The following is a 22978-nucleotide window of genomic DNA, read 5'->3' on the forward strand; positions in this document are numbered from 1 at the left end:
CCACACCAGGGTCAAATCATGGAAGAGCTGAGGCCTGAGAACTGATATTCTCTTGATTCGCAGTCTAAGGCTCTTTCTCCCAGTGCCAGGACCACACACGTATTTGTGGGTGACTTGGCATGAAGGAGTCGGCAGGAGGTACAGGCATGGCAATTGCTGGGCCCGGGGCCCGAAGGAAGGAAGGAAGGAAGGACCTGGGAGTGAAAGAGGGGGCCTCATTCAAGCTCTTCTCTCCTTTCTTCATCACCAGAAAGTTCCCTCTTCTTTGGGTAGCTGGGCTCCTGAATCTTCACCCCAAGAGGGAAGAGGGAACTAGCCAACCTGCTTGCCTCTTTCCCCAGGTATTTGCGCCGTTTCCTCTGAAAGAGGCCCCCACAGGAAACTGCGGTGCTGTTGGGCAGTTGGGGGCCCAGAACACACAGGTGAGGGGGTCGGATAATCCATCCCTTACATCCCCCCTCCCCCGCCATGTGTGGGTCGTTACCAGGGACTCTGGATCTGATGTTGGAGGGAAGGCTGCAGCCTGTCCCAGTACCCCAGGGCCCTCCACCCTGCCCGCTCCCTCCCCACTCTGCCCTGTCTTGCCCTTTCTCCCTGGGGCTGCCGGCTTGTGTCCCAGTGGAGCATGGGAACAGCTCGGGTGGGGATGGAGACAGGGCTTCCCAGCAGCTCTCACTTCTCCACCTGTTATGGTTCCCACCCCACACCCGAGGATGCCTGGGAGCAAGCACAGGGCCTCTGAGCCCTCCCACCAGGCCTTCCCCATTGCATGGCCCACAGCATGGCTGGGTGTGCTGGGGAAACGCAGGGAGGAAACCTGACCAGGAGACTCGGAGTGACCTCGCTGATCCCTGGCCCCTGCTACGATCCGTTTCTCCGGCTACAAGGAGAGCTGGATGCTGGGATTCTGTAAAGTCAGCCGGCAGATGTGAGACTAGCTAGAGCAGCGATTCTCCATCTGTGGGTTAAGACCCCTTTGGGGGTCGAACGACCCTTTCACAGGGGTCACCTAAGACCGTCGGAAAACACATATATAATTACATATTGTTTTTGTGATTAATCACTATGTTTTAATTATGTTCAATTTGTAACGATGAAATTGGGGGTCACCACAACATGAGGAACTGTATTAAAGGGTCGCGGCATTAGGAAGGTTGAGAACCACTGAGCTAGAGCATCGACCCTGGCCAGCCCTAGAATATGAGTTAGATCATTGAAAACTATGCCTCCTGATAATTGAGCACCTACTATGTGCTTGGATAATGCACGCATGTGCACACACACACACACATGCACACACAAAACCCACAAAAAACTCCTGCCCCAGGATAATGTGTGTGCATTATCCCATTGAATCTTACAACAACCCTCTGGGATGGTTCTTATTATCCCCGTTTTACAGAGGAGAATGCTGAGGACCAGAGATTGAGAGTAAGTACCTGGCCCAGGGTAACACAGCCAGCAAACCCAGGTCTCCTGGACCTGGGGCCTCTGCTCTTCATTTCTGGTGGCAGAGGCGCAGGCAGCGACATGTGGCTTCAGAGGGCAGAGCCCAGACTTTCTTGTTGGATCCGTGTGAGGAGGCCAGGCTGGACTCCTCCTTTCCAGCCCCCTTTCTTCTCTGGGCAGCAGGTGTGCGGTCCAGACCCGCAGCTTCCAGCCTCAGATATTCAGCTCTGCCCCTAAGCCTTGGGTGACCTCCGCATCGCCCATCAGCGCTGGGCCTCGGTTTCCTAGCTACCAAATGGACACAATTCTGGCACCACCGGGCTTTGACAAGCTCAAGCGCATCAGGTGAAAAATCGCCTCGGTGGTAATCATGGACTAATGAATAAGGTATTGATTTATTAATAATCTTGGCTGGGGCCGGGAGTAGAGGAAGTAAGTGGGTGGTGGCCGAGGTGACAGCCGGCTGGAGGGGTGGAGCCAAGGGAATGGGTAGGGAGGGGCGGGCCGGGCCGGCCAGAGCTCCCGCGGAGTTAGGGGCACGCAAGGTTCCGGCAGTCTGTATCTCGCTCCGCTGCACCATGAACCGTGAGTCCCGCCTCGGTACCCAGGAATGCTCTTTGCCTCCTGGCGGAGCCTTGAATGCCAGGCTCAGCCCTTCACCTCTCTCTCCCTGCAGGATGGAGTCTTTCGTTCTGGTTCCCACTGCTCCTGCTGCTGCTGCCCGCGGGCGCCGGGGAGCCCTCGCCGGGTAGGCAGTCCCCCACCCCCCTGTGTCCCTGGCCTGGCCCCTCTTCCTCCTTTCCGCGCCAGCCGGTCCGGCTTCCCCTTTCTGCTCTTGGCGCCAGGAGGAGGGTGGGGAGAGGGCCCAGTCTGTTGATGGGATGGGGCTCTGAACACCCCCGGGGAGTATGGCCTGGGCTGCGGGGAGGGCCGGGGAGGGGAGGGTCCTGCAGGGTTCGTTTGGGGGGAAGGGGCGGAATCTCGCGCCGGCTTTGGGAGGACTGGCTCCCCTCCAGCCCCCTCACCTGTGTGTTCTGGGCCCCCAGCTGCCCAACAACACCGCTGCTTCCTGTGGGGGCCTCTCTCGGAGGAAGCAGCGCAACTGCCCGGGGAAAGAGGAGAGCGGGCTGGCTAGTTCCCTCTCTCCAGCCTCCAACTTTCTGGGGATCCATCCGATGGCTAGCCCCCGTGAGGGCCTGGCCACTCCTTCTGGGCAGAGGGAGCTGGAAATACATGGACAGAGCTGGGTTCCTTCGTGGAGGCTCAGATCCTCTCCCATGAGGTCCCCACGGGGCAGAGGAGGAAACCGAGGCTCAGATAGGTGTCACAACCCCCTCAAGCTCACGGTGCTCCTGGGCTCAGGGTTTGACTGCTAGGCTCTTTGCAAGGTCTTTCCACAGATCTTTACCCTTTCATCAACCCAAAGAGGATGGGGAAAGTCAGATCCCATAAAACCCTCCACTCCTAGCCACCACCGTGCAGCAGCGCACGGGTCCAGGCGCAGGAATTCAGCTCCTCCCTCAGCGCCCCTCCCCCCCTTACTTCTGTGCACGTGCGTGTGCACGTGTGTGTTCACACATGTGCAAGGCCCGGGCATCATTTCCTCCCCTCCCCCACGATGAGATCTGCCCTCTCCGGGTCTCCATTTCCCATTTATAAAATGGGGGGAACAGAGGGTGGGAGTGGGGCCTGAGCTCTCTGCCCTGAGGCTGCAGGGGCGCGGTGCTCAGAGGAGAGAGGAAAGGCATTTATGGGCTGGGGATCAGCCCAGGTGTCCTGGACGAGAGGGTTTGAGGGGGTGGCATCTGGGGAAGCCAGGGAGAGGATGGAGGGGGCTCCAGGCAAGAGTGAAGGACTAGTTTGTGGGATGAACAGGAGGAAGAGGCATGTGGCCAGCCCTTTATAGTTTGCAAAGCCCGGTGGTGGGTGCTCACAGTGGCCCAGGAGATGTGACAGTCCCAGTCTACAGAAGGGGCTCTGAGGCCCAGAGCGGCACGCTCATTTGTCTGAGTCTCTGGAAGCAGAGCCGGGTGACCAGGCTGCCCAGTGCCTAGTCTTTCGGCTCCTGGATCAGCCTAGGGCTCCATCTGAGGCCCCCTCTGCCCTATGCAGAACCCCTGGGGTAACCAGGCTGGTCTGCCTGGCTTCCCACGCCTATTCATTGAGGCCCAGTGAGCCATGGTCGATGTCGTTTTGTTTTTTTGCCTTTTCTACTTATCTTTATATCATTATATGTTTAAACAGAATGGGTTTTTTTTTTTTCATTCCACAAATATTCATGAAGGTTTGCTTTCTGCTGGTCTGTGGCTGGAGCCTGAGACACAGAGCTGGGAGAAGCTCACCGTCTGTTGGGGGAGACAGAAATGCCAACAGACTGCATCCAAGGGGCTCAGGGGAGGGAGCAGTCACCTCTCAAGTGTGAGGAACTGAGGGAGGCTTCTTGGAGGCGGAAATGGGTGACCTGGACCTTGAGGAGGGGGCGAGTCGGGGGAAATACTGTGAGACTCTACTGTGAAACTCTGTGAGGGTCTCTCTGGTGGCCGGGCAGGAGCTGAGCCACAGGTCTGAACCGTGGGAGGCAGATGGGAGCATAGGGAGCAGTGGAAGGCCTGCCTGCCAGAGGCCTTTGAGCACCAGGCCTTGGGCGTCAGCATAATTGGGGGAGTGGGTTGGATGGGTGAGTTGGAGGGTGAGACTGGAGGTGGGGAACCATCAAGGAGGCTGCTGCAAGGGTCAAGGAGAGAATGGGTGACAAGCTGGGTGCAGGGGCAGAGGTTTGGGCTGTACTTCCAAGTCTATGAATGAATTGAGGTCCTAGGTGCCTGGGCATCTGGCATGGGAATCCAAAGCCTGTGTTTTCCCCCAGAGGAGCAGCAAAAGGCACAAGATGAGGGCTGCAGATGGACCCGGGGGCAGGTGTCAGGGAGAATGTTGCTTCTGCCTCTTGTGTGGTAGCAGGTGGAGCCCAGCACAGAGGGGGCAGGCAGTGCCAGGGGATCCTTAATGCTCAAGTCCATTGTCTCCAGCTCCTGGACTTGGCTTAGTGCTCTCTCCTTGGTTAGGGATAGGGCACGGCCTTGGTGTCAGGCAGAGGGCCCCCGGGATCTAACCCTGACATATGGGATGGGAACCCAGCCTATCCCAAGGCCTCCCTGCTACTTACGCGGGCGCCTGCTATCTGCAGCACCAGCCGGGTCTGTGGGCGGGGATGGGGCTTCCTCTCCAGTTGTCCTCCTCCAGCTGTGGGAGCAGCTGTCGGGCCTAATGTGGTGGTGCCTGCCTCTGGTTGCCACCTTGTAGGGACTAGAGCCCGGGTCTGGCTAGTAGGTCCTTTTTTCCCCTCGGTGGCTGCCAAGCCCCTGGAGTTTCTCTAAATATTATTCTTAGGGGATTTCATTCCAGCCTCTTGCTGCCTGGCGCTTTGCATCCTGGAGGACTTGGTGTTCCCCGCTGTGTCTAGAGCCCTGATTCCTGGGCGAAGGGACACGTCCATGCCTGAATCCTCAGATGGTTCTGGGCCCAGGCTCTCCTGGACAGCCCTTGTCCGTGGGAACGTGTGCTGTATGGGCCTGCTGACCAAGCCCACCTCTGGGAAGGCTTGAAGACTCAGCGAGGGAGGGCAAGTTGCAAGGTTGTCTGCTGATGGGACCGGGCCAGGGAGAGGAGGAATCGCATCAATGGAGAGGGAGAGACTTCTCCACCCAAACCAGAGAAGAAGGGGGGATGTAAAGGGAGGACTCTTCAGAGCTGGTCAGTTCCATCCCCTTCATGGGATACACAGAGAAATGAGGTCCAGAGGATGGAAGGGACTTGACCAAGGACGTAGAGCCAGCAAAGAACATCTACTGTCTGGCACATCTTTCCCCAGCACCTACTTGGTGCCTGGCCCTGTGCTGGGTGTGGGAACTCAAGACTCGGTGCCTGCATCTCCCCAGTTCTCTTTCTTGGTGGTTTATTACACAAGGTGTCCCCCACTGAGCCCGGAACTGGGCTGGCGTGAAAACATGTGGGCTTTAAGTTAGACTGGTTTAAGTTTAGCTCTGGTTGTGGCAGGGGATGGTGAGCTCTCAGGAGTTCTAGTTTCATTCATTTAGGATTTTCAGGTCTATCTCAATGGAAGGGTGACAAACCTACCTCCCCTGGGATCATTCTGATCAAAGTGACTCTCCATCCCCAACCCTTCCCCAAATCCAGGCCTGGAAACCTGGAGGACAAGGAATGGGGGGAGAGAGAAAGGGGCTCTGTGACCTTGAAGCAGTGGGGCTTGGGCAAGCTCCTGCCTCCGGAGCCTGGCATCCCTCATCTGCGCCATAGAAAGGCCTCACAGACCCCTCCCAGGGAGTGCTGAGCAGAGAAACTTGAATGGTGACTACGCGAGGCTCTGCCCACCCTGAGCCCCAACAGCAGCTGCCTTCCTGGCTAGGGAGAACTTTTCCTACCCTGGGGCAGCTGGTGTTTGTGGAAAGATTGCGGAGGAGGAGGGAGGGAAAGTTGGACAGCCAGCCTTGGGGGGAGGAGCGCGGGTTCGGCACGAGGCCTCTCCTGGCAGGAGAGGCATTTCTGCTCCTGCCGGGGCAGGACTCTGTGGCTATGCAGGAAGTTTTCAAGCTAGATTCCGAGCCAGCGGCCCAGGGCTGGGAAGATGAGAGGTTTCTTTGGGCGAACTTGAGGTGGCCTGTTTCTTAGCTTCATTTTATTAATTCTACAAACGCTTGTTGCGCTCTGGCCACCACATCTGGATCCCTTGGGTAGCTGGATCTCTCCAGGACCTGGGTTGAGCTCCAGCTGTGTGCCTGGAGGAGAAAGTCGGGGCAGAGTGTGGGCTTATGGTGGAGAAGAGCAGGCTGACTTGGAGCCTGGAGCCCGGCTGAGGGACAGCGGAAGGAGTTCCATGTAGATATTCAGGGGAGGCTGACTGCTGGGGGCAAGGTGTGGGCTCAGTCGGGAGAGTCAGGGAGACTTGGAGGGAATTTTCAGGAGGAGCAGCAGTCTGGCAAAGGAAGAAGAGCTTTCGGCTTTGGGACTAAGGGACAGGACCCCACAGAATGGGCTGCAAGGACCTCTTGAGATCCTTTTGAGATCCCTGCTGTGGGAGGGATGGGGAGACTGGGCTGCAGGGTGGTGTGAGGGCCTTGTGTGTCCAGGTTGGGAGGTGGGCAGTGAGGTTCCGGGGCAGGGGAATTGGGCAGGCGAGCAGTGCCCTGAGCGGGAGGGATCAATGAGGAGAGTTCCAGATCCCTGAGCCTGCTTGGCATTTCTGGGCCTGTGGTTGTGGGAGGGGGAGGCTGGGTCCTGCCAGGTCCTTGCCCTGGGTCCTGGCTGCTGCCGGTCCGCCTGTGTCAGCCTGATAAGGCCTTTTGTCCAGCCTTCTTTCCTTTCCATCAGCCCCTCCTTCCTACACCCCTGCAGGGGTCACAAAGATGCCATTGTGGGGGTTGTGGGGAGTTGCCAGGGTTTAAGCAAAATTATTTGCATGATTTTTATGATTTGCTTCTTGCTTGCTTGTGTGTGTGTGTGTGTGTGTGTGTGTGTGTGTGTGTGATGGAAGGGGTTGGTGGTGGTGCTGGGGCCCCTCTCAGAGGTAGGGGGAGGAAGACCCTGCTGCCTGGGCCTCAGGCTGTGAAGTGAGAAGGGGTCACAGCTTGCCCGGGGTCATGCCCTCTGGTCACAGCATCCTGAGATGACTTCCCAGCCTTCTCTTGCCTCTTGACCCCCTACAATCAGTTTCATAAAGAAGAGAAGTTCCCCATGACATTGGCTCTGGGCCCAGATGAGGAAGTACTGCCTGTTTGCCGAGGGGAGCCTGGCGCTTCCTGCGGGAGGCCGGGGAAGGAGCCCCTGCCAGGAGCAGGACCCTGGGTCTGTAGGAGGGCCCTCTCTACCTCTCTCTGAGGCTCGGTTTCCCTTGCTCCGCAGTGAATGAGCACTGAGCGAGCTCTAAGGAGCTCTGACTTCGCTCTTGTAGAATCACGGAGGCAGTGAAGACTGAGCCGGGGGATGGGGGGCGGGGGCTGTGCTCGGCGAGGCCGTGTTAGACTCAAGGAGGGACTGCCTGGTGGGGGTTTCTCCAGGAGGCAGGGGGCTGATGCCAGAGTGCTGCTCACCCTCTCAGTAGATTTTTCCAGCCACCTGTCTCCTGTTCCCTTGGTCCCTGACCTACCTCAAGATCCTAGAGGGCAGACCCACCTTCTCTCTCTGCTCCCCGGCCCCCGCTCCCCGGCCCCCGTCAGGAATGGGAGCTAAGACAGCTGAGACTCCCCTCAAACCCATACTCTCTTCAGGGTTCTGGGAAACCTCTTTCCTTGGACTTGATCGCTGAGTCTGTGAGGTGGGCTGGAAGCGAAGGGATGGCAGTTGGCCTGGTATGACTTGCTAGGTGACCCTCCTGGGTTTCCCTCTATCTGGGCCTCAGTTTCCTCATCTGCAAGTGGACATCAGGATACCTGCTCTTCCTTCCCTTCTGCAAAAATAGGGGGCTGGAAGGCGATTTCATCTTCCTAGTGTCCAGGTGCCCAGTGGTTGGGGGCTGGTTTGAGAGAGACCCCCATCCTTGTCCCTTTCCTCAATGCTGCAAACCCTGCCCTTAGGGCTGGGCCCTGACTTGGCAGGAAGCGAATGTTCTGGAGGCATGTGGCTTCAGGGTCTTATCAGCTGTTTCCTAGCCTTTGATGCTACAGTCTGGGGCCTGGACTCTTCCCCTGCACCCCCCCCCCCCCCCCCGCCATTGGTGGCAGCAGGGAGGGAGGGGGGACTTCCCCTGGGGGCCCTGATGGGGCCACACTGGAGATCAGAGCAGGGCCTAGAGGCAGCAGGGCTGGGGTTTTGCTCATAGCTGTGGGACAGAGAAGGTCTTTAGGGGAACATTGAAGTCCAGTGAATTAGGACAGAACTGCCACCTAAGTCCATGCCTCTGGCCCCAATGAGAGGTCACCCAAGGGTGGTCTCTGATTTCTGTTTCTCACCCACAGTGAACCCCTGTTGCTACTACCCATGCCAGCACCAGGGCATCTGTGTCCGTTTTGGCCTTGACCGCTACCAGTGTGACTGCACCCGCACGGGCTATTCTGGCCCCAACTGCACCATCCGTGAGCTGGGCCTCTAGCCCCAACTCCTTCTATCTTGGGCCCCTCCTGCTTCCCTAGGCTCATCCTCTGAGACTCCACTTCCTGCCCTCACCTCTGGCCATGGCACGTCTCTTTCCTTGCCTGGCTTTGATCCCTGACTCTCCCTGACCTCAGTCTTCACTCCCTGGTCTGGGATCTGTGGCCAGTCCTCACTGCCCAGCCCCACCCTCACTCCCTGGCCCTGGCCCATCCTCACACCAGGTTCTGGCTTTGTCATGTGTCATCACTCCCATCCTTACCTCCACCCCAGATGTTCTGCCCTGTCCCATCCTGGCCCTGGTTCCCAGTTCCCATCTCCCACCCTGGCTACTTCTGGTCCTGCCTGGAGGGCAGGACTGAATGGCTCCCACTGCCCTTGCAGCTGATCTGTGGACCTGGCTCCGGAATTCATTGCGGCCCAGCCCCTCTTTCACCCACTTCCTGCTGACACACGGGCGCTGGTTCTGGGAGTTTATCAATGCCACCTTCATCCGTGACATGCTCATGCGCCTGGTACTCACAGGTGGGTGGGGACAAGGTCCCCCTAATCTGGAGGAGCAAGAAATCCTGCCAGTTCTTGGAACTCTTGGCATCTGATAAGGGCAGTGGGTGGGGAGACTCTGAGATGCCAGATAAAACAAGTCCAACCCAAGAGAGAGCTGGGAAGGGGGTGTATGCCTGGGGGTGGGAACTCCCTTGTCACCATCATCTTTGCCCTTTACAGCGCGTTCCAACCTTATTCCCAGCCCCCCCACCTACAACGTAGCACATGATTACATCAGCTGGGAGGCCTTCTCCAACTTGACCTATTACACTCGTGTTCTGCCCTCCGTGCCCCAAGACTGCCCCACACCCATGGGGACCAAAGGTAATGGAGGTGGGGCTAGGGGGCTGAGGAATCGCAGGAGATGCTCAGTTCTCCTTTCTGGGAAAAAGCAATTTCACAGATAGGTGGACCAAGGCAAGACACATGACATATTCAGAACCAGGGCCCAGGACAGGAAAGGGTGGTAGAGGGTCTTGCCTGAGGTCACCAGAGAGTCAGTGGCAAAGTCAGACTAGTGTTTCATGTTTCCAGGTTGCCAGGTTGCCTCTTTGCCTGAACCTTGTCTACTGAATGGGTGGGATCCTGCTGGGAGGGGAGTGACTTAAAAGTTACAATGTGGGAGGGAGGTAATAGTGTGCTCTTTAGTTGGTTCTTCACTAATGTAAACAGCTTCACATCAGTGATGGCGAACCTCTGACACGCGGACTCATTTTTTTTGGGTTGATTTTTCTTTGTTAAATGGCATTTAAATATATAAAATAAATATCAAAAATATAAATCTTTGTTTTACTATGGTTGCAAATATCAAAAAATTTCTATATGTGACACGGCACCAGAGTTAAGTTAGGGTTTTTCAAAATGCTGACACGCCGAGCTCAAAAGGTTCGCCATCACTGCTTTACATGCTTCATTAGTGCAGTGTACATAGAAGGTCAGATTGTCTCTCTTTAGTTGCCCAAACCCCACTCGGTCTCACTGGCAGGGGCCTTTCTTGACTGTCCAAACACCTGAGAGTTTACCCAGTTCAGAGCCATCATTCCAGCTTCAAGGACAGAGAGGACCAGAGGCATCAGTCTGCCACTGCCATCACTCCAGTTCCCACCACATGGTGTCGCTGTGGAGCCCCGATCCTGGGTTGTGTGCAGGCCCAGGGCTGTGTGCTTCCCTGGTTCAAACAGGCAAACATATAGGTGTCCTTACTTGGGCCTCAAGGGCGCTATGCTGATGGTTTACACTCAGGTGTAGCTACCCTTCCCAAAGCACAATCATTCTGCCAGAATAGCTGGGTCTCGCAGAGCTTCTGGACCCTGCCAGCACTTTGCTGGGACCTGTCCAAGTTCCCTTTTGGGGAGTTCCCTTCGGGGTGCTAGATACCCTTTCCTGCTAGAGGAAACTAGTCAGCCATTTCCATTCAAAGAGCTAGTTTACTGGTCTTCAACTGTCAACCCTGGGCCTCACTTGAGGTGACATGAAAGGATGCCTTTACCAAAACACAAAAATTTAGTTATTCTTTTCTGCAAATGCATTGGGTACTGACTCATCTGACATTGGCATAATTAGGGAAGGTCCCTTAACACTTATTCTCACCATGACAGACACCTGCTTCCAGGCGACTGTTGTCTTTACCCCAGACATAGGAAGACTGGCATCGTTTAAAATAGGTTGGCAAACTCCAGTCTGCAGGCCAAACCCGGCCCAATCTCCGTTTTAAATAAAGCTTTACTGGAACACAGTCACGCTCATTAAGTATAGTGTATGGCTGGTTTCCTGCTACAAGAGTGAAGCTGAGTAGATGGGACAGAGACCGTATGTTGGCAAAGCCTCACGTATTGGCTATCTTGACTTTTACAGAAAAAGTTCGCTGACCCTTGATTTAAAAGATCTCACCTCACCAGTTCTCTGTCATGCTTACATTACTTCATGCACTTCTCCAACCCGCTGCATAAAAAAAGGTTTCATTTGTCCTCTTTTAGAGATGAGGAAGTTGAAGCTCAGGGGGATGATATGACTTATCTGTGTTCACACGGTTTGTGAATGTCATAGCCAGGCTACCCTGTTCCAGGGCTGGGGAGTCCAAGTTCTTTAGTTTCTTTGTGTTTTTTCTTTCTTCTTTCTCTTTGGTTAACTTTTTCAAAGTTACCAACACACACAAAAGTTAAAATGAGAGGAAAGGAAAATGATCTATATATCCATCTTCCAGTTTTAAGACTTGTGCACCATTTGCCAATCTTATTAAATTCCAGATATCCTGCCACTTCACCCAGATATACTTCTAGGGCCTTTTGTTAGAGAAAGTGCAAGGGGCCATCTGGTGGGAGGGAGGTGGCCCTTAGAGACCGCTCTGGGCTTCCTGCATGGACCAACTTGGTCTGGTGAGCCCCGAGGCCCTGGGGGAGGTGCAGGGAGGCAGCAGCGACTGCTCTTTTCCACCTCCCCAACCAGGGAAGCAGCAGCTGCCAGATCCCCAGCTCCTGAGCCGGCGCTTCCTGCTCAGGAAGAAGTTCATACCTGACCCCCAAGGTGCCAACCTCATGTTTGCCTTCTTCGCCCAACACTTCACCCACCAGTTCTTCAAAACTTCTGGCAAGATGGGTGCTGGCTTCACCAAGGCCTTGGGCCATGGGGTAAGTACCTAGGAGGGGCTTAGGGCTTCTCTGGGCCTAATTTGGCATGTGCTGTTGTCACTGGTGGGGCGGGACCACCTGAGGATCTGATTGGGCCCCCTCTCTGTCCTCAGGTAGACCTTGGCCACATTTATGGGGACAATCTGGACCGTCAGTATCAGCTGCGGCTCTTTAAGGATGGGAAACTCAAGTACCAGGTAGCTATGGACATGGGGATGGAGCTTTGGGAAGGGCTGTTGGGGACTCGGGTGGTGTTCTGAGAGGGCCAGCTTCAGGTGCTGGAGGTGTGTGAGAGGAGGAGAGACAATAGACCCTGGAGAAGGTGCCAGGCCTGAGATGCAGACAAGGAACAGAAATGGCCCCTCGTGTTTCCTGGGAGATAGATTTTAGGGCTTGAGAGGAGATGGGCATTTTCAGTTTACCTTTGTTCATTTACTTTTCCCACCATATTAACTGGGCTCTATGAGGTGCCTGGCACAGGTTAGTGAGCAGTGACCATGATAATTTGGGGCCCTACCCTCCGGGAACTCACAGCCAATCAGAGGCCACAGACATAACACTAGGATGCTTGTTCCACAAAGTCATTTTGTCTGAAAAGTTTTAGCACTGTCCAATAGAAATATGATGTGAACCACAGATGCAATTAAAACTTTCCTAATGGCCACATTACAGAGAGAAAAAGAAACATGAAATTGATCTTAATAATATATTTCATTTAACCCATCTATATCCAGAATGTTATCATTTCTACATGTAATCAATACCAAACTTATTAACAAAATATCTCACAGTCTTTTTTTAATGCTAGATCTTAGAAATCTGATCTATATTTTATACTTATAGCACATCTTAATTTGGCGGCCAAATTTTCATTGGGGATATCTGATCTGTATTTAGATTTCATAAAACTAAGAGTTGAAATTTACAATAGATTCATTTGCCCCAGTTATTTTAAGTGCACTTAAAGATTTTCCAATAGCTGAAGTATCCGCTTCAAAATTTAAATAGAAATTAAGTAAAATAAACAATTCACATTCACATCTTCATTCACACCAGCCACATTTCTAGTGCTCCACAGCTACGCATGAACGTCTAAACAAATGAAAACCAAAATAAAAGTCCAGGGCTGAATCTTTAGGGCTAAAAACAGCCCTTGGCACACAGTAGGTCCTCGGTGTATATTCATTGAACGAATAAAGAAACTGCCATATAACCGGTTACACTGGTGGTAACTGCCACCAGGGAGGAGCCACGAGAGTGGTCACAGGATGGGGAAGTCTTTCCTGGGAATTACACATAAACTAAGAGTTGCATGATGTTTGAGGAGGAGTTCTGGAGATTAAGAAGGGAAAGGGCCTTCCTGGGTAGCATGTGCCAAGGAGTGGGGGGTTGGCGGGGGGGGAGGGAAGCAGCCTGAGTGACTTGAAGGGAGTGAAATAAGGAAGGTGCTCCTGGGCATCTGAATGATGGGGGTGGGGATGGGGGTGGGGGTGGGATGGGGGTGGGGGTGGGGGTGGGGATGGGAATGGAGACATCTGTGGGGCTGTGTTAAGGATTTCTGATGTTTTTCCCAAGAGCAGAGAGAGAACTTGGAAAGGGTTTAAGTCAGGGTGTGATACAAGATACGGGTTTTTTAAAAGATTGCTCAGGCTACAATGCTGAGAACGGACTGCTTGGGGGCAGGAGGAAGAGTAAGGAGCCACGTTGAGAGGAGTCAGGGTGGGTTGGAAGCTGCTGGTGGTAATGGGGATAGGGAGAAAGGGACCCATTTTAAGAGAGATTTAGGCAGTGGAATCAACAAGTCTTGGTTAGGGAGCGGGGGGAAGGTACCCTGTGTGATACCCAGCTGGAAGCAGGAGCGGGAGGGAGTCAGATGTGGTAGGTGCAGGCGCCCTGCCCCGTCCCCAGGTTGCCAGGTGGCCCCATCCTGCAGATGCTGGGCGGAGAGATGTACCCGCCGTCGGTGGAAGAGGCGCCTGTGTTGATGCACTACCCAAAGGGCATTCCGCCCAAGAGCCAGATGGCTGTGGGCCAGGAGGTGTTTGGACTGCTTCCCGGGCTCATGCTTTATGCCACGCTCTGGCTGCGTGAACACAACCGTGTGTGTGACCTGCTGAAGGCTGAGCACCCCACCTGGGGAGATGAACAGCTCTTCCAGACGGCCCGCCTCATTCTCATAGGTGAGGACTCCGAACCAGCCCTGTCCTGAAAGGTCATGCCCTCCATTCTGAGAAGCAGGGGGTGGCGGGCTTACTATCTATGAGACTGGGAGCAGGCCCATTCCTCTTTGTGAGCCTCAGTTTCCAAATGTGGACATTGGGGATAATGATGATGGTAAGGACTTGTTGAGATGATGAATGAGAAAGCACTCAACACATAGTAGGCCTTCAGAAAATGGCTGTGGTGGTTGATATTAGCTGGGTGGACTCTCAGCCAATTTCATTACCCATCCCAAGCCTCAGTTTCCCAGTGTACTGCACAGAATGACATCCCTGGCATGTGCAGGGCAAACCCCAGCTCTCTGGCCTTCAGAAATCCTCATGTTTCCTGCCCTGTATGTGTCTGCCTTCCTGGAGTTTGGTAACTTCTAGATGACTCAGGGACAGGATATTTTTGTGTCTCCTAAGGGGACGAGTCTGCAGCCTAAAATGTCAGATGGCTTCCTGCCTGGGAGCTTGGCCTCTGACACCCCATCCAGATCTTATTTACTCTGAGTCACCAGTAAGCCCCTTCCCTCACCTCTGGGCACCCCTGGGGAGGGCTAGTCCCAATTATAGTGCCTGATTCACTGGAGCCTGGAAGAGCCAGGCAACAGGAATAGATACAGACTAAAGAAGAAGAAGGGCTGGTTCTGAAGTTCCAGCATTGCAGAGACCTTGACCAGAGAGGGCAAGTCTGTGGCTGGAGGCTGCCCAGCATCTCACTGGTGATAGAGCTGTGACCAAAGGTGATAAAGCCGTATATCCAGTGCTTCATTTAACCCTCCCCAAATGCCTCATGCCCCAGATATGATTACTCTTCCTGTGAAAATTAAGATTCAGAGAGGGCAAGTGAATTCTCTAAGACCACTCAGCAGAAGACTTGAACCAGGTCTGGCTGCCACCAAGGTTTATGCTATTTCCACCACTTCACAGGGGCAGCTTGTTCCTGAGTGGGGAGGGGATGCAAGCCTTAGTCTGATCTTTCATGAATGTGCGAGTTTGGGGAGGGCATTCTCCCCTCACACCTACACTTGGTGCTGCTGCTCCTCACCTGCGTGTATTGATACTCCCTGTGATGCCAGGCCCTGTGCCAAGCAGTTTAGATGCTTTCATTCTCTACTCCTCCCAACAACCCTATGACCATTATTGTACTGATACTATTATAATACACATTTCACAGGCAAGGAAAGTCAAGTTCAGAGAGATCAGGTAACGGGGTCCAAGCACAAGTGGCTAGAAATGGGGAGGCCAGGATTTGGACCCAGGTCAGCTGATTGCAAATCCAGTGGGTCCAGATCAATTTGCTAAAAGCCCGTTTGTCTAATGGCTGATTGGGCAAAATACCCGTTTCTTTTCATAGCTAGGTGACCAGTTTTCATTTTGGTATGGGATGTCCAATTTGTTTCTTCCCTTGCTCTTTGCTTTGTAGCTGGTTTCTAAGGGAGCAGAGGAAAATCTCTGCATAAGAATTCTGATGTGTAAGAACATGTAAGAAATATATTTGGGACTAGATTCACCTTCTGTCCTCAGTGTCACTCTCTTGTTGCTGCAGCTGCTTTTAGGGGGGTTTCTTCCAATCCCCCTCCCACCCCCCTTACACATACTCTGAGAGCCCTCACTAAGTTGGCCTCCACTTTCCCATCTTTTGTGGCCTCTCCAACTTCTTTTTTTTTCTCTTTTAAATATATTTTTATTGATTTCAGAGAGAAAGGGAGAGGGAGAGAGAGTTAGAAACATCAACGATGAGAATCACTGGTCGGCTGCCTCCTGCATGCCCCCTACTGGGGATCGAGCCCTCGACCTGGGCATGTGCCCTGACTAGGAATTGAACCGAGGACTGCTTGGTCCATGGGACAATGCTCAATCCACTGAGCCACCACAGCCGGGATTTAACTTCTTTAAATGGGCGGGGGGCGGGGGTGGTCACCCAGGAGTCACAGAACCAGTTCTCAGACACTTTCTTTGCATGTCCTGGTTAGCTGGGCCATAACTTCCCCTTGGAAGGTAGGAGCTGCCTGAGACAGGAAGTTCCATTTTCACACTCACTACCCAAAAGACAAGTGTATGTAGCCAAATAAAGCAAAACAACAACAGCAGCAATAAAGAAGCGCTAAGCAACCCCCTTTATGAACTGGCCTGCTTCCCAAGCGGGGCTATATCGTGTGCTCTGCTGACCCTGCTCCCAGGGGAGACCATCAAGATCGTCATCGAGGAGTACGTGCAGCAGCTGAGCGGTTACTTCCTGCAGCTCAAGTTCGACCCGGAGCTGCTGTTCAGCGTCCAGTTCCAGTACCAGAACCGCATCGCCTTGGAGTTCAACCATCTCTACCACTGGCACCCGCTCATGCCCGACTCCTTCACGGTGGGCTCCCAGGACTACAGCTATGAGCAGTTCCTGTTCAACACCTCCATACTGGTGGACCACGGGGTGGAGGCCCTGGTGGACGCCTTCTCTCGCCAGAGCGCTGGCCGGGTAAGCCTTGGAGGAGCCGTGGTGAAGGTGGGTGGGCTCTGGGATCCAGCAGACCTGGATCCAAATCCCAGTTTTTTTTTCCCTGCAGAATGGGGACAGTGCCACTCCTGCAGAGTGGCTGTGAGCATGCCTTCATTCACTCTCTTGTCCTTTTGTCCGTTTGGCGATGCCAGGCATTGCTCCAGCTGCTGGGGACATAGTGGTGATCAAGATCAGTGTGGTTCTTGGATCCTTGTCCTTTTGGTGCTTATACCTTCGAAAGGAACAGTAGTCGTATGACGGCTGGCATCATTTGAGCACTACTGCATGTTAGACCCTGAACCAAATGCTTCTCTGGTGTGAATTTTTAAAAAAAGAACATGTTAGAAACCACAGTTCGCAAAACTCCACAAAGCCCACAGTGCATTGGGACCTCGGAGAGGGGCTCCTGAGCCAGACATGGGGACTGTGGATGAGGAAGTGTTGATTGAGCAGAGATCGCTGCACAGGGATTGCCCAGGGAATGGCAGGGATGATTGCATTCCAGATGGAGGGGACAGCATGGCAAAGGCCCTGAGGTCAGAAGGCATGGCAATTTGAGGACCAGGAGGACATTCAGGGTATGGTCATATATGTGAAGGTGCCTGCACCTACCAGGTCTTTATTACATCATAGGCCTCTGTTATGGGTTGAATGTCCTCCCTACCAATTCACATGGAGAAAGTCCTCCCCCCTCCCCCCCAATATCTCTGTCCTAACCCCCAGTGACTGTATTTGGAGATAGGGTCTTTAAAGGGGAAATTAAGATTAAATGAGGGTCATTGTGTGGGCCCTGGTCTGACTGGTGTTCTGATAAGAGATTAGGATATAGACATGCACAGAGGGAAGACAGAGAGAGATGATGGCCATCTATGAGCCTCAGAATGAAATCAACCCTGCTGACAACCTTGATGTTGGACTTGTAGCCTCCAGAATTGTGAGGAAATAAGTTTCTGTTGTTTAGGTTGTCCAGTTGGTGGTACTTTGTTATGGCTCCCTAACAAATGAATACAGCCTTTTGCCCTGGAATTCCTAACCAACTCCCTCCTCAATCTCCTTGTGTCCACACTTGGAAGCTCCCAGGTCCTTTATCTTAGCTCCCCTCATCTCCTGTTTGTCACTAATCCTTGTCCCTAAGACGTATCATGATGTTGTGGCACTGTATGGATTTAAGTTTCCTCCTGGCAATTTAACTGAAATTAGCATATGCTGCCATCAGCGGGCAGCTGCTGGCTGCGTTATGGCCTCTCTTCAGAGATAATAGCTTTTGTGTGTGGCCGAATGGTTTCTGAAGAAATTTTAAGGGATGACCATGGTAATGCATGTGAAAGCCCTGTTGTTTTCTGGCACAAGGCAGAAGGGCAATGGAAGTGTGTTGACTCCCAGGATATTAAAGAGAGTATGAGAGCCCTAGCCTGTTTGGCTCAGTGGATAGAGCGTCGGCCTGCAGACTGAGGAGTCCCAAGTTCGATTCTGGCCAAGGGCACATACCTGGGTTGTGGGCTCGATCCCCAGTAGGGGGCATGCAGGAGGCAGCCGATCAATGATTCTCTCTCATCACTGATGTTTCTCTCTCTCCCTCTTCCTTCCTCTCTGAAATCAATAAAGAAATATATTAAAAAAAATAAAAAATATAAAGAGAGTGTGAGAAGTGATAAAACAGGTCTTCCCCTGATAATCACCACACATGGCTATCATCTTGGGGTCAGCATGTGACCAACACTGTGCTAACTGCTTTGCATACTTTATCTGGCTTATTTCACAACCATATCAGGTGCATGCTCTTACCTTCCCCGTTTTTGCATAGGAGGGAACTGAGACTTGGGGACTTGCCCAAGGTCCCTGTGTTAGTTTCCTGTAGCTGCAAAAGGACCACAAACAAGGTGGCTTTAAACAGCAGAAATTTATTCTTTACTAGTTCAGGAGGCTAGAAGTCCAAAATCAAGGTGTCAGCCGAGCCATGTTCTCTCTGAAGGTTCCAAGGAGAACCTGTGCCATGCCTTTCTCTCCGCTCCTGGCAGTTTCCAGCAATTCTTGGTGTTCTTTGGTTTGTAGAAGCATCACTTCAACATGGTGTTCTACCTGTGCCTCTGGTTTTTCTTTTTATCAGGACATCAAATGCTGGATTAGGGCCCACCCCACTAGAGTATGACCTCTAATTACATCTATTTCCACATAAGGTTATCTTCATCAGTTCTGGGGGTTAGGACTTTAACATATCTTTTCGGGGGCACACAATTCAACCACAACAGCCCCACAGTTTGTAAATGGTCAAGCTGAGATCACCACCAGCCTCTGCTAGCTTTGCTCCAACTTGTATGATTTCACCCAAATATGTGTTTCCTCATTTTCATTCAATTATACTTGTTCTACCCAAACAGAACCTTCCTTAATAGGATGTTGGGGTTTCCCACCTAAATTGAGATGGTTGGGGAATGGTGTGGCTGGTGAGTTACTACAGTAGCCTGGCTCATTCCACAGTCAGAGATGGGGAGGATGGGTAGCTTATCCCTATTGTAGACTTCCAGGGGGTCCTTGAGAAAGCATGGTAGTGGCAGACCTAGCATCAGGTTCCTGGCATGGTGAGGGCTAGGTTGGGCCATACTCTCTGTCCCAACTCAGGAAACACTCCTGACCTGCAGTTCTTTTCCAGGGCAATGTGGCCAGGCTCTCAGACCACGGCTGTATTTATCTCTTGGCAGATTGGTGGCGGTAGGAACATAGACCACCACATCCTGCACGTGGCCATGGATGTCATCAAGGAATCTCGAGAGCAGCGGCTGCAGCCTTTCAATGAGTACCGCAAGAGGTTTGGCATGAAGCCCTACACCTCTTTCCAGGAGTTCACAGGTGAGAAGCTGCTTCCTGGATACGGTCAACGCCCTCAATCAACTTGCATTGAAGTGTAGGAGATATTGAGGAGGCAGAATGGGCCAATACATGTGGCCAGGACTGTGACTGGGATTACAGGGGTGTGGGGGTGTGGGATGGCAAATACTCTTCTAGGGGAGAGAAGGTAGCTTTTGAGCTGGGTTTGAAGAATAAATAGGGATAATCTGGGTAAAGAATAGAGGGAACAGCATTCTAGGTAAAGGAACAGAGAGTACAAAAGCACAGAGGTCATAAAAAATAAGTCTACTATGGAGAATAGTCATAGTTGTGGCTGGACAAGGAGCTTATGTGGGAGTGGGGTAGAGGTAGTGATAGGAGGTTGGGGCCAAATTGTATAGAATCTTGGATTTTGTGCTAAAGATTTTGGGTTTTATTCTGTCTAGTTGATCTTAAATGCCCATTTATAGACCAGCTACCTAAGAATCACTTATAAAACTGATTAAAAATACTGAACTCTGGATATCTATTCCAGAGATTCTGATTCAGTAGGCCTGGATGCTCCCCAAGACTGTGTGTGTGTGTGTGTGTGATTGCTATTGCTGATCCCCAGCTGTTGGGCAGCCAAGTTTGGAAACCTTTGTCACAGACAATGGGAAACCACTGAAAGGTTTTGACAAGAGTGTAACATGACCTACCCATAGCTGTGTACTAGTGCCTTATGGGAGGGTGGATTTGGACTAGTTACATTATGTCTTTGAACTCCAGTAGAATGCAGGCTCTTAGACCAGGATAAGGCCTTAAAACCTTCCTGTGAAGGAAACAAGATGAGTAGCTTCTCCCTATTGTAATGATCAGGAAATTAGGGCACAGAGAAGTGAGATGAGTTGCTCAGGGTCACATGCTCTTTGGTGGTAGACCCTTGACTCCGTAAGTAGCAAATTCCTTCCCTAGATGCAGTCCTGGAGAAGGGTCAGTCACCATTTGTCATTCTAGAATACTGAATTCCTGGTTAAGCATCCAGAATGTTAAAAGTGGTTCTCATTGGCATGCCTGAAGACTGGGTTCCTGTTCGACAACCTAGAATGCCAGAGTTTAGGGCATGCGCTCAATTGCTCGAGCTGTTTTTCTAAAGTCCCTTATTTTCCCCAGAGAAAGGTGGACCTAGGTTTCCTCTCCAGATTAATCTCAATGGATGGCACAGTGATTCTGACTCCAGCTTCTTCCCCTTGTAGGAGAGAAGGAGATGGCAGCTGAATTGGAGGAGCTATATGGAGACATTGATGCCTTGGAGTTCTACCCGGGACTGCTTCTTGAGAAGTGCCATCCAAACTCCATCTTTGGGGAGAGTATGATAGAAATTGGGGCTCCCTTTTCCCTCAAGGGCCTCTTAGGGAATGCCATCTGTTCTCCTGAGTACTGGAAGTCAAGCACATTTGGTGGTGAGATGGGCTTCAACATTGTTAAGACGGCCACACTGAAGAAGCTGGTTTGCCTCAACACCAAGACTTGTCCCTATGTTTCCTTCCACGTACCTGATCCTCTGCAGGATGACGAGCCTGGCGTGGAGCGGCCATCCACAGAGCTCTGAGGGCAGCAGAATTCTGGAGGAGAGGGCCTTTTGCTTGCCTTTCCAGAGTGCCGGGGCCAAGGTGGACCGTCTTAAACATTGGGTTTCTAGTTTGGCATCGAGAATATCGGGGTTGAAATGTAGAATTTTGTGTCTTTCACCCGTTATGTTGGATGTTGTGGTCTTGTTTGTCATTCTAGAATACTGAATTCCTGGTTAACCATCCAGAATGTTAGAAGTGGTTCTCATTGGCATGCCAGAAAACTGGGTTCCTGGTTGCCAGATTCATGGTTGATTTGGAATATAGGCATTCTAAAATTCAGAGTTCCTGATGAAATAATGCAGAAAGTTAGAGGGTTCTTATTTTGCATTCTAGACTTCTGATTGGCGATTCAAAATGTTCCTGGTTGCTGATCCAAAATACTGGTTGGTATGTCAGATCAGTCTTGGTCTCAATGTCTAGATTCTAGACTCTAGAATGTTAATTTTCCTGTTCAGGGAGATATCTACAGAGCAGGAGAATCTAATATTAACAAGAATGCATTGCCTGGATCTGTGCCTGCACGGAGGGGGCAAAGAGGTGGGTGTTCTTTTGGGGGCCCCAACTTAGACTCTGGTCTGAGGATATAGAAAGAACAGGTAGGCTTTTTCCAGGCTACTGGTCAGAAGCCACCAGAGCTCTGTCTCCATCCAGGTCTTGACTCATGGCAGCTGTTCCCCATGAAGTGAATAAAGTTCTTTTTTCCAATTGCCTGTTATGCATCTCTTCTGATCCCATCCCCACAAGCAGAGGCAACACTGAAATGACCTTGCTCTTAGCCACTAGCCAGATGTGCTCGAGGTTGCAGCATGGGACTTTCCCCTGGGATCCCTGGGGCACATCACTGCCTAGATCTCCCACCATTGATGCTTTATTTACCCCATGAGTTAGGCATCACCTCCTCCAGGCTGTTCTCCTAAAACACTCAACTCCCCAGCTCCCACCGTCTGATGAAAAGTCTCCTCCCTTACAGAGCGTACAACAGAGATGAAGGGCAGCTGGGGAGGAGAGTGCTTAGAGTTGTACACACTTAATCCTCATAAAGGAGATGGTATAAAAATCCCCCTTTCAAAACGGAGGAAACTGGGACTCAGGGTGGTCACGTGACATGCCCCCAGAGGGGCCAGAGCCAGGTTGGGACAGCCATCCAGCTTCTTCTTGCTTCCTGGTTTGACTCAGTTCCAGGCTTAATCTCATCTGTCTGGCTCAGGGTTAAAGGCAGAAGGTGGGGTGCAGCCTCCCAATTACTTCCTTGCTACTTGTTCGATCACAGATATTTATTTTCTTAACTGCTTACTACATGCCAGTTATTGTCACAGGTTACTGAGTGATGAAGACAGACAAGGCTTCTGCCGGCACGGAGCTCACATCCCAGTGGGAGCAGAGCAGACGATAAATAAGTGCGATTTCCCTTCTAACTCACTCGGCTCTGCCCTCCACTGCTTGACCCCTGAGCACATATACCCTTTCCACAGCCACATAGAACCCCTTAGCCAGCAAAGAGAGGAGAGGTCAGAAGCATAAAGTAAAAGGCTGAGAAAGGTCCTTCATGCTGTGCACTTTGGGCTTTAGGGATCCTGGAGGAGAACAATAGCCCAGAAACAACGGGAGGAACAGAGTCCAAGCTGAGGGTCCCTGGGGCTGGGCCTCCTGTCCTAGGGTCCAGAAAGCCTTTATTTCTCTTTTGTTGGCTGGAGCTGCCTCCATTCCCCCTGACCCTGTTGAATGCAGAGAACGCAGTCCTTTCCTGCTCCCACAGTTGCTCTGATCTGGAAGGGTCCCTTACGTGCTAGAAAGTGGGCATGAAGTGCTTGTGTCTCATCTTACTTGCCCATATCTATTTCCCCTCTTCTGCTAATACTTTTACTTTGCCTGGGAACTCACCCCTCTTGTTAATTTCAGTCTTGGTGACTGCATCAGTGACCCTCTCCTGGCCAAAGGGTGGGCCTATGAATCAGTCCTGGCCAATCAAACACCCTCTCCTGCGACACTGGCCTTCAGTGGAGGGAGTTGCATGGAGGTTGAGATGACAGACTCTGACTGATCCCCTGTCAGAAAAGCCTGTCCATTCGTTCCTGCTCCCAAGATCACCAGGGAGGCCTGGATTCCTGACCTCAAGACATC

At 52.2% G+C, this 22978-nt stretch overlaps 1 protein-coding gene across 1 annotated transcript; it reads left to right on the forward strand.

The window, feature by feature from the left end:
- Positions 1-1978: 1978 nt before the first annotated feature.
- PTGS1 (prostaglandin-endoperoxide synthase 1) lies at positions 1979-21562 on the forward strand. Its single transcript, XM_070430853.1, has 11 exons — positions 1979-2034; positions 2126-2197; positions 8418-8534; positions 8935-9075; positions 9277-9420; positions 11542-11723; positions 11837-11920; positions 13657-13903; positions 16111-16397; positions 19118-19265; positions 20480-21562. Exons 1-11 carry the CDS (start codon positions 2028-2030, stop codon positions 20833-20835), a joined length of 1785 nt encoding a protein of 594 aa, XP_070286954.1. The 5' UTR covers positions 1979-2027; the 3' UTR covers positions 20836-21562.
- Positions 21563-22978: the final 1416 nt, after the last annotated feature.

The sequence above is a fragment of the Myotis yumanensis genome, unplaced genomic scaffold (genome assembly GCF_028538775.1).
Source record: "Myotis yumanensis isolate MYYU_CA2020_CCGP unplaced genomic scaffold, mMyoYum1.0.hap1 SCAF_12, whole genome shotgun sequence".
In the NCBI taxonomy this organism is placed as follows: Eukaryota; Metazoa; Chordata; class Mammalia; order Chiroptera; family Vespertilionidae; genus Myotis; species Myotis yumanensis.

Bases quoted from the DNA above. Each gene is read 5' to 3' on its own strand.
- PTGS1 (XM_070430853.1), top strand. The intron at 2,198-8,417 runs GTAGGCAGTCCC...TCTCACCCACAG, and splicing joins CGCCGGGGAGCCCTCGCCGG to TGAACCCCTGTTGCTACTAC. The intron at 8,535-8,934 runs GTGAGCTGGGCC...CTGCCCTTGCAG, and splicing joins TGGCCCCAACTGCACCATCC to CTGATCTGTGGACCTGGCTC.